The sequence below is a fragment of the Candoia aspera genome, chromosome 16 (assembly GCF_035149785.1).
Source record: "Candoia aspera isolate rCanAsp1 chromosome 16, rCanAsp1.hap2, whole genome shotgun sequence".
In the NCBI taxonomy this organism is placed as follows: Eukaryota; Metazoa; Chordata; class Lepidosauria; order Squamata; family Boidae; genus Candoia; species Candoia aspera.
The window spans coordinates 7,309,175-7,320,704 of NC_086168.1; the positions used below are offsets into that span (position 1 = coordinate 7,309,175).

At 42.8% G+C, this 11,530-nt stretch overlaps 1 protein-coding gene across 3 annotated transcripts; it reads left to right on the forward strand.

Annotated features, from left to right (window-relative positions):
- The first annotated feature begins 3,224 nt into the window (after positions 1-3,224).
- On the forward strand, positions 3,225-9,651 carry LOC134506098 (uncharacterized). Of its 3 annotated transcripts, XM_063316130.1 has the most exons (3): positions 3,225-3,398; positions 4,084-4,138; positions 7,974-9,651. In XM_063316130.1, the coding sequence occupies exon 3, from the start codon at positions 8,021-8,023 to the stop codon at positions 9,365-9,367; it is 1,347 nt and encodes a 448-aa protein (XP_063172200.1). In that variant the 5' UTR covers positions 3,225-3,398; positions 4,084-4,138; positions 7,974-8,020; the 3' UTR covers positions 9,368-9,651. The 3 variants fall into 3 exon arrangements, with proteins under 3 accessions (XP_063172200.1, XP_063172202.1, XP_063172201.1); XM_063316132.1 differs by lacking the exon at positions 4,084-4,138; XM_063316131.1 differs by lacking the exons at positions 3,225-3,398; positions 4,084-4,138 and adding an exon at positions 7,068-7,355.
- The last annotated feature ends 1,879 nt before the right edge of the window (positions 9,652-11,530 follow it).

Here is an 11,530-nt window from a genome sequence, read left to right on the forward strand (position 1 = left end):
AGTGTCTCTACCTTGCTGGAGCCAAATAGAACTGCAATCTGGTTGTGTCCTTTTGTGGGAAGAAATACAGTTAAGTTACTGGGACTGACTGACTGTGGGATGTAAGATCTAAGCTCCTGCACATCTAGCTTTTTTTCCTGGCCAGATGCTAACCAGAATTATCCTGGCGCAACAGTGTGGGCAATCGCTGGGAGACCATCACTAACAGTTCAGAGAGCTTCTCCATATGACACACAACATCTTTCTTGTTTGGTTGTTTTTTAAGTACACCTACAGAAGTGACACCGTGTGTGAGAAGTCAGTACTTCGTAAAAGTTGAGCTTCATTTAAGTTCTCAGGACTTGAGGACACGGCCAGCTGACATTCTTAACATTCAACAGCCATCAAAATCTGGGCAGGTTCTTCCATAGTTCTGGAGGTTTTCTTTTTCAAAAAAACCTTCTTAAAATTTTTAACTAATTCACACATTTACATAAGTCTCCGTATCTCAGGACTCCTCCCCAGCCATGTAAATCCTGTTTTGGATTTTGCTTCACTTTTAACATCAATGTTTCCAGCAGAGGGCAAAAGAACACTGTCCCATGTACAGTTCTCAATTCAAACCCTTAGCGCTATTTTAAGCTTTAACAGCCCACTTTTGTTTCTCTTGGCCCGGCCTGGGACCTTTTCATAACACGCTCATTGAAGGGTTATAGTGAGGCAGCTGATGACATCAATGGTAGTCTAAAAAGTGGCACTAAAGGAACAGTAACCTTGTCCAGGCTTTTCAAAACAGTAATTCCCTTTGCTGAAACGGATTGTTCTGACTTCTGGGAAGAATAGCAAAAAGGATCTTGTGACTGGGGATCATGTGGGAGTAATAGAGTTCATGGCTAGCATCATTAGGGGACAAGAATGATCCCACAGGTTCATCTTAGATAGAACAGTTTGGTTACTTGGATCAGGAGTTTGGTTCATCCAAGTTTGGTTACTTGGATCAAAGCCCACCAGCTTTGTGGGCTCGGTAAAATGTGAAAAGGGTTTTTTAAAAACTCATCCACTGAATGCAGCATCGTATTTTCTGACTAGCAGCAGTTCTCCTGGTACACAGGCGGAGAAGGATCCTCTCCTCGCTTGCTCCCTGATCCCTGTCTGTTTATACACTGGAGTTACTAAAGATTCTGGCATCCTTTACAGGAAGTACATTATATAAATTGCACAAAATGTTTGAATCAGTTGCTATTTTCTTCGACGTGCTTCCTCGTTTGGAGCAGGACTTTTGAACGTTCCTAAGGACAGCAACATTTGCTCTGGAAAAAATTAATTAATAAACCATAGCGTGACTTTTGGTATGCCCTGTATATTCCTGGTTGATCTCTTAAAGGCATGATTATAGTAGGAAGCTAGAAGAATAAGCCACCAGCTTTTATGAAAATGGTGATCAACAGAGTGTAGAACTAAAAATGGTGGCCTGAGGTCCTCCCCTTCTTGTTCTATCTATGTCTTGTTTCAGGCAATTTGGCATTTTTTTCTGTGCTTGCTAACGCCTTGCTTTGGAGCATTTGACTCTGTTGCAGCATATTACTTCCAGCATCACTGTGCTTATCACAAATGGCAAAACTCCCATGTTGCTGATGCTTACTGGAGCTGCCGATCCCTGCTTCTAGGTCCTTGGCTATAGTTGTGAGGTGACCAGGGCATGAGTAACTGAAGGGCCTCCCAATCAAGGAAGAGGTGCAAACTGGCATACCAGATGTAATGGTATGTGGGAAAGACCTTGGGGGACGGAGTGAAGAGATGCTGCCTAGGGAACAGTCAGATAAGAGAGGGCATAGCCCACAGCTGCATAATGGGTGGAGCAAGAGGCTCAAAAGGTACCCTCCCTAGCTTCTTGGGTGGTAAAGGAGATGGCAGGAGATTAGTACTTTCAGACTTGCAAGATTCTGTTAAGGTAGCCTTACAATAAACTAGAATTAACTCATCTGGTCGTGTTTCCTGTCTGGTCTACCTGGGAAGGCTGACATCAGGTGAACCTTTGCAAAGGCCTCCTGACCACAGCTGCCACCTGCTCTTCAAGCAGCAGCTGCAAATCCAGAAGGACTCCCAATTTGCACACCTGTCTTGGAAGGGGACATGCAGCCCCATCTAACATCAGTAATATTCCCAACTCCACCGGGAGGGCAAAGACAGCCCCTCAGTCTTGTCAGGATTTTGCTGAAGTCTGCTCTGACCCATCCAGACCTGAATAGTCTCCAGACATTGGGTCAATATACCGAGAGCTTCACTGTGCAGTTTAGGGTTGAGATGTAAGGCTGAACATTATCAGCAAACTGATGATACTGAATGCCAAACTGGGGGATGACCTTACCCAGTGGTTGCATGTAGATGTTACACAGGAGAGGGGAGAGCATTGAGCCCTGAGGCACCACACCTGTGAGGATCCACAGACGCAATCTCTCCTCCCCAGCAAGAGTGACTGGAACTGATTGGAACTCATCTCTATCATTTGGGACAGGTCCATAGTTGCCATGGAGGCTATGAACTTCTGAGCCTCCCTGGACTCAGCATCACCAGGTGGCAGATTAAAGTCCCCAAGGACCATCAGCCTCAGGGGTTCCACCACCAACCTGGCCACAGAATCCAGCAGTTCAAGAAGGGAAGATGCTGGGCAGCCGGGATGGCAGTACACCACCAACTTAAGCCGGAGGGTCAATCCCCCCCACCCCGAGCCCACCCACATCTCAGTTATGCAGGCCAGGTTGGCACCCTCATCCACAATATTAGATCATGGATGAGGACAGATTTATTACACACCAACCTTGCACTCAAAAGCAGCAGCCGGAACCCAGACCACTAAGGATCTGCCTACCTGGTCCCGAGGGTGAATGCTGAGGGCCAGACATTGGGATAACTCTGTGTCCCCGAGTGCAGCCTACCCTCAGATTCCCATCATACTTACCCCTGCCCCTCATTGTACCAATAGTCCCCCCCCAACGCTCACATCTCCCCCAGCCCCCCTCCCCAGGGTTCCTCTGTCCCAGCCCACCCATCCATATCTTCCAACCCACAACAAAACACCCCCCAGGCACCAACAACAAAGAACAAGGAGATTAAAAAAAACAGCCTACACCCCCCCCACCTTCATTTAGCATAATAACGATAGGTCCCTCCTACTAACCACAACACAGGGATGAAAACGGGCTCAGCTGTCAAAGACGCTGGAGGAATCATTTCATTTTCATAGAGTCCAGGTAACTGAGACCTTATTCACCCACTGAAACAGGATGAAGAAAGAATTTCAGAAGCAGGCTGCTTACTCACTCCTTCCTGTTGTGAGAGAGGCTGGACGGAAAATGTGTGCAGAACCAACTCCACCAGAAAGCTGTGAAGATGAAATGACTGCCAGCCACAGGAGTGATGTGAGTACGTGAATTTGCCAGCCATGGACTGGTGGTGGTGGGCAGAAAGTGGAGGTGGAGATGGAGTGGAGAATCTCTGGGCGATTGGGAGAAAAACTGGCCAAGGTTTCCAACTCTTGAAGGTTTCACAGGAACCACTCCGAAATTGCTGCTGCTTGCTCCTCCATTCCCTAACTTAAAGAAAGCTTGATGAAGGGAAGACAGTCCGCTTCTGAGAGAGGCATTCCTTACTTATTACTTAGCATATTTATGTTCTGTATACCAGGAGTTACCTTAAATACAACTTGAAAATAGAGATAAGAGATTCCCTTCCTTTCCCTTCCCTTCCCCAGCTAAAGATGCTGGGATCTCAAAGTTCTAAAGTCAATAAATAACAAATCGCCACAGCATGTGTCTGCGTCTGCAGACAGAAGGGAACATCTAGGAACAGAGAGTTAATCCATGAACAATGAATGGTCTGCCTGTAACCCTAATACCTCTTTCCCTTTCTTCCTTGTAGACAGTGATTGAAGAGGGAGAAAGGGGGGTGGATAATGAGAGAGAAAGAAGGGGTGTCCTCACCCACTTGGGGCACCATCCCCACCCATTGCGGAGAGCAGGCAGACCACAGTAGCAATCAAGGGAGCTTCATCCCTGACTTAAGTCATTAAGCCATGTTGCTAATGGTTTCTGATTTTGGCTGGAGGATTCAGAGAAGTGACAGAAGAGTGAGGTGGCCCAGATGCTCAGATAATTGAACAGTGAGTGATTGTTGGGAGGAAAGGGAGCAAAGATTGGGTTCAATTCGGACAAGGCTTGGCTAGCGAGCTGGAAAGCTTGGATTGCAGATAGCCACATTTTCCTGCAAGTTCCATCTCTGTTCCTCTTCGGTGCCTGTTTAAACCTGTCTAGAAAGCTCTTTAATCAATGGTGGGGATATTGCCTTATTTTCTGGCAATCCTGCTCCTGGGAGATTGTGAAATGGGTGTTCACAGGCTGGATCCAGAAGTGGTGGGGAGAAGAGCCTTGGAGCTGGCAAGACGGATTTATCTCTGATCTCAGCCTGCACAACCTGTACTCATTTAGGTGTGTTTAATTGTACCTCCTGTTTTCCATAGTAAGCATGTTGGTAGGGTGATGGCAGCTGAGGCCATTGATGAAGAAGCCATGATAGCTTGGAGAAACGGCTGCCGTAGCTGACTGGGTGGGTTTGCAGACAGATGGGAAGAAGTGGAAACAGACTCACTTCAAAACGGATTGGTGAAATGAATAATGAGAAGTTTGATAAAGCAGCAAAGCTGCATTGTTTTCTTGGGAGTCTAGAATTGGGTCTCCAGCTGGCGCCTCCTCCTCTGTGCTCAGCATATTTGTTTTCACCAGCAGTAAATGTTTCCTAACGAAGAAGGTGAAGGGTGGCGGAGAGAAGCTGAAAAAGGAGAAACTGATTAAACAAAACCACCATTAACCAGAACTGCCAGGAAATTTCAAAGGAAATGTGCAAGTTACAGAAGTGCTTTGTTTGTTTTAAATAGCGAAAAGGGCCGTGGATGTTTTACGGAGCGTACAAACAGTTCAAGTAAATAAATAAAGGCTCATTTGGCACTGAAGCATTCTAGTTTGGGTGGCTGTGTTTCACATTCGTCCTGTAAGAGGACAAGAAATGTCAACCATTTATGAAAAAAGACCCAGCAGGAAAAGAGTGCTGATGATGACACTGGACTTGTTCTGTTGACTTTGCTGCATTTTGGACATGTTCAAGCACTAATTAGCAGCTCACGAAAACGTATGCTTTTGAATCAAATGTGCTGGTCCGAAAAGGCGCTACCGATCTTTGGGATAGGCTGATACGGTTCTCCCACAATTAAAGAAACAGGAAAATGTTGGGGAAGTGACCTTAGGCCTTAGGAAGAAGGTCATCTATGTTATGGGATGGCATGGATAGACCAGACCAGTGTTTTTCAACCTTGGCAACTTTAAGATATGTGGACTTCAACCCCCAGAATTCCCCAGCCATTCCCCATGCTGGCTGGGGAAATCTGGGAGTTGAATATCTTAAAGTTGCCAAGGTTGAGAAACACTGCACTAGATTATGGGAAGATGAGCTATCCTCAGAAATTCTTGTGGACATGTAGGTCCCAACATCTATAAATTGTCCCCCGTGGCTATCTGGAATGGGGCACCCCCTTACATTCTACAGAAAGCTCTGTTTTTATGGGCCTCATACAGTTTTTTGATGCAGTTGGCTGCCCTTTGCAAAAGTCGAAACTCAACGTATAAATATGCAAAGGACTCCTAGCAAAGTACATGATGTTGAGGACAAGGGCGGGAGGTGCACCCCAATCTTCACCTCCGTGGGAGTCAAGAAGCTGTGGAGAAGATTTGTTTCATTAGAGGAAGGTGGACCATCGGAGCCCAAATCCATGTAACTTCAAACCACAATCTAGCATTATGCCCAAAATAAATGAGACTAAAAAAAAAAAAGGAATACATATGTACGTACATTAAAAATATGATTGTTATCAAAAGCAATTTTTAAAATATCACATCTGCCTTTTTTTCTCTCACTAATTATAGGCGGAGCTCATCAAATTAAACAGATTAAACTGGTGATTTAATTACTCTTAGTCATATAGCATTTGGAAACCCCAGCAGGATGTATGATATGAACGTATGGCTTTCTACCATGGACATGTCATTAGTGATGTTTCTGTTTTAATTAAAGTATTTCCCCTTTATTTTACATTGAGCTGCATGGTCAGACAAAAATCAGGTGCTATGCTAGATAAATGTACTGGTTTGTTAGCAGCAAGGCAGTTGTTCCCAGGTTGCTGGTTGAGAGATGGATTGATATCTAACTCTGCAGAAGAAATAAAAAATTTACTGATCTTTCCCTCACAGCACAGAACCACCCATCCATTGAATATATATATTATATAGTGTAAGATGAAACTACACTTAGTTGTTTCACATGCAAGAAGTTATGAAACTGTCCCCAGTCCTTTCAGTCTAAGGGATGGCAACAACCAGGCAGGACATGTGGCTTTTATTAGAAAAAGAATGCTTTATTACAAAACATACAAAAAATAAATGGTGGTGTACATAAACAGGGGGGAGGTGTTCTTATTTGGGTCACTTCTGAATGTCCTTCTGAATTGCAAAGGGCTGGCTCTTCTCTTTCCTATTACATCTTAATTTGTATAGTTGGGCTTCAGCTGTCACTCTTGAAGCACTCTGTGGACATATCAACATCTTCGACTCAGTAGTTAAGTTCTTCATTTCACCTCACCTCACCTCACTTCCCTTCCTCTCTGCTCTCCTCTTCTGTCTGTTATGCTCAAATTAACCTTTTACTGTTTTCCTGTCTTTTACTGTGGTCCCAATGTGCCATAAAAGCCTGCCTGCCTGCCTTCGGGGCACAAATACACACCCCATGTAGTCAATAGAATGACCTCCTTTCACAAAGAGCCAGCAGCCAGGAATCTCTGCCAACTTTTCCTTAGCCCTATTTACTGCCTATTAGTTCCACCTTTCCATTCCTACAAAAGTTCTTGGCAATGATCTCCTGGTGGGAGATGATCACAGGTGGTTGATGACCTTCATGAGAGATACCGTAGGCAGAGGCTGCCCTATCACCATATCCATTCCCCATTCTTATTTCCTTTCTCTGTTGCTTTTTTTCTCTTCAACAATATTTTTTTAAATTGCTAATAATGCAAAGTTTGGGCGATGTAGGAATAGATGATTGGGCTAAACTTAACCCTGATTCAAACCCCACCTCAGCCATGAAGCTTCTGGAGATGTCCTTGGGTCAGCTGCTTTCTGTAAACATCCATGTTTTCATCTTTCAACACTATTAAACTGCTTCACCTTCTTCCAGAGGGTTTTTTCCAACTTTCCAACAGCCTCAGAACCTTCTGATGGTCTCCAAGTCAAGTACTAACCAGACTATCCCTGCTTAGTGCCCAGACCCAGATAATGGTCAGCCAGGGGTGCTACCTTCTGGGAGGGGAAAAAGATAGTATGTAAAGTAAAAAGTTATAACAACATTTTACATGATGGGATTTTTAATGCCATCTTCCTGGTTACTGCAAGCAGTTTCTAGAAGGGTAGCCTTGAGTCCCTTCCAGCAAAAACAGATGTTTCATATGGTATCTAAAAGATTTACCAAAGTTTAGGTGATAATACATTTGTTACATGTCAAGGTGCCAGAAAACAATTAATTTTCTCAGCATTTGCCATAGGATTAAATGCTATTCATTTACAGTAGATTGGGTGGATTTAGAAGCCTTTCCTTCAGAATAACACATACAGTACGTATGTTTACAGAGAAGAAAAGTGAAACAAATGTGGTTTCTTTAAAAAAAACAACAATCCAATCAACTTGACGTCCCTGGTAGATGTCGGCAGAACCTTCTGCACTAAGACTAGAGTGATGGGGACGCAGCAGGTGATTTCCTGCCCCAACATTAAGTCTAGTTTCCTGTCTAGCTCCCATTTAGGTGGTTGGGACAGAAAGGAGAACTGAAAACTTCTCCAAACTTTAGAATTTATCTTGCAGAACAAGCAGTAACTCTTTTTTCTTCCTCCTCTTATTAGACCAAATCAAATGGAATACAAAACGAACAACTGCAGGCGTTTCGGGAATGATCATCTGCAGGAAAAAGAATGGCTCACCGGCTGGAATTTTCAGCTTCCTTTTTGTACTCACGTTATGTTTTTTGTCGTATTATTGGAGGAAAAGCAGAGACTGGTATCCTGTGAATGGAAGCACTCACCAAGAGAAGCTTCACAGTCATTCTTGTAAAGGCCAAGGCTATTTAACTAACGCCACCATCACCCCACTCCGAGATAAAAACAGCTTTATCATAGCCCCCTATTCCGACAAGAGGGACGGAAATTTCATCCGCGTTCTGAGTATTGTTCACCATGAAAAAGTCAAGGAACTCTACTGCATGTTTTGCTGTCAAAATAGTAACCGTACTGTTATCGTGAAGGCTGAGATAGACATCCACTCCGACCGATTTGAATTCCCTTATGGCATGGCAGATTTGCTTTGCCTTGAGCCACAAGGCTGCGACCCCCAGTTCATCTCTGTCCACCCCTCCGCTGATCCAGAGGCCAGCCAGCTGCCCTTATTTCAAATCCAAAACCTCCGCTCGGAGAACCCCACTCTGGAGTTCACCGTGTGCATTTCTACCATGTTTGGAGAATACAGTAACGTCTTGCAGTTTGTACAGAGCATAGAGTTGTATAAAATCCTGGGGGCGCAGAAGGTGATGATTTATAAGAACAGTTGCAGCCCGCTGTTGGAGCAAGTCCTAGAATATTATATCTCCGAAGGCACTGTTGAAATAATTCCTTGGCCAATCCACTTGTACCTGAAAGTTTCATCTTACTGGCATCACTCCATGGATGAGAAAGATATTGGCTACTATGGGCAAATCACGGCCTTGAATGACTGCGTTTACCATAATATGTACAGAAGCAAATATGTAGTGCTTATTGATGCTGATGAAGTGATTCTCCCCATTAAGGATGCAGACTGGAAATCCCTAATGCAAAGACTGGAAAAGGAGAATCCAGAAGATGGGGTTTTCCTGTTTGAAAACCAAGTATTCCGTAAGACTGTGGTTTCCACAACTCCCTTCAACTTCTCATCATGGAGAATGGTGCCAGGAGTCAACATGTTTGAACATATCCACAAAGAACCAAATAGAATTGATGATTTCAATAACAGGAAAATGATCGTTGATCCAAGGAAAGTAATTCAGACATCAGTCCATTCTATTCTCAAATCGTATGGAGATTCCATCCAGGTTTCTAATCATCTTGCCATTAACTTCCATTGCAGGATCCCTGAACGTAAAGATTTGCCTGACAACGCTTTGATTCGAGACTCAATATTCTGGAGATATAACAAAACTTTGATTGCAAAAGTTAACAATGCCTTGCTTAAATCCAGCATTTTAGGACCCAATGGCCCAGCATAATGGCAAAAAAGTTGATCCCTTCACAGATAGCATGTGCATACTCAGTGTCTAGATGGCTGGACGTTTCAAAAAAGAATGGAATCATTTTAATGCAGGGAGGATTTTTTTTTATATATACAGCTCTGTAATATACCTCTTAATTGCATGATCTACCTTGACACTCTTTCTACTTCAGGAAAAAAATGCTCCTTATCGGATGCAGCATCACATCTTAAGCCCCTCTTCCATGAAGACTAATGTTTAGTCTTTTGATGATGTTCCATTAAAGTATTAATGTTGCACCATATCTTGGTTGATGGGTTAGTTTTTCCCATAAGGTCTTAGTCTGTGCTCATTCTTTATCTCTCTGTTTATTTATGATGGATTCATTTTATTTTTAGAATTCTACTGCTATGTTTTTGCTTGATCTTTAGTGCAGTAACTCTTCTTGAATCACTGGGACCGATATCTCTCCAAACATGCCTAGCATTACCAATCAAGGGAAAAAAGACAAGTCTTCTAGTGGATCTGTATTCGACTGAAAAATGGGAAGCCAAAGAGAGAAATAAATAGGAAATAAACAGTGGGTTCAGCCAAGAATCTGTAGGAATGTCTAGAGAATGGATGGGAAATGTCCATGGCAACTGCTTATTAAGCCTTGAGACAAAATCCATTTTAGGCATAATGTAGGGCTAAATGGAGATGTGGAACATGGAAGTTCTGCCTGGAACTTCCCTTGAAAAATATTTCAGGATATTCATGGTAAAATTCTGTAACACGCCCACTTGGGTAAATATGTTTGTTCATCTGTGCCAACATTTGAAAACTTGCTTTACTGAAGATGGGGCTACAAGGTTCCATATAATCATTTTCAGATACCACTAAATGGATAACTATCTTTTCAAAGAGTGTGCATATGGGAACATTGAAGGACAATAGATTTATATACACAAATCCTTTACAACTACTTTGTGATGATCACCAGAGAAGGTAGTTATTCCTGCTACCCATTTCATCATTTCATTTCCTTCTGACATGACATGATAGAGAAGGGAATATGAAATCCAGGGATGATGATGATGATGATAGATGGTGAACAATCATATCCCAAAAGCTCTCTGGAAGAGTTCAGCCTTCACTAACTTCAAGAAGGTCATGCCCGAGAAATGATTTAAAAATTTAAAGGGCATCTGAGGTTGAGGTTCATAATTTAAATCTTGCAAAGTTATCTTGATGGTCACTACCTTTCTAACCGGAATTGGTCTTTAAAGTTTGGAGGACAGAAAAAATTATGCATTCAGTGTATCCTACTATTCTTTTTAATCTACCAGGGAAACACCAGATCTAGTAGCATTTTTCAAAATGCCAAAGCTTCCCCATTTTAAAAACATTTCTATGACTCCTGCCACCCACTTTCCCTTCCCCCCAAAAAACTCCAATTATTGTTATATTATTGTTATTACTTGATGGAAAAGTTCAGTTACAGTTTCACAGCCAATGAGGCCAGTCCATTTTTTATGGGAGTGAATTCTTGCTATTCCCCACATCAGTTTTACAGTCAGTTGCAGTTCCATTTTTACAGTTCCATTTTTACAGTTCCATTTTCATTCAAATCCAAGGGAGATACACCACTGCTGTCAACTTCCAAAGTCCTGGGAATCTGTGTTACCAAGTCTAGGGATGATCATCGCCGCCAGCAGTTTAGGAACACGTCAGCATAATCACAGCTATTCCAAAAGACAAGATTTTCAAACGCAATGATATTTGTTGTATTGTCTCATAACATTGCACTTCGGTTGACTACACTGAATGATGTAATAGACAGTCCATAAGCAATAATGGAAGAAAGGCGGTGTAACTCCATAGGCACTTAAAAAGACTTTCTGAGACTCATAAATGCATTCATTTACATTATTTTACAGCCCCTCTCAGATGACTTCATGCACACTTACCAGGCAGATGTAAAAACATCCAGAAAAAATGGTTGAATGTGTTGGAGCGGAGGATACTTGAAATGTATTTTATTTTTTTAAAGGGCATGAATAAATTTTTTGTTAATTCATTATTTGGGGAAGGAACCCACAGCTGGTGACCAGCCTAAATGCATGAGATAAGTTCTGATTAGTTGGTGTTCTTTGCAAGCTCTAGACTGCAACACAGGCTGATGATTGCTGGGACTATCAG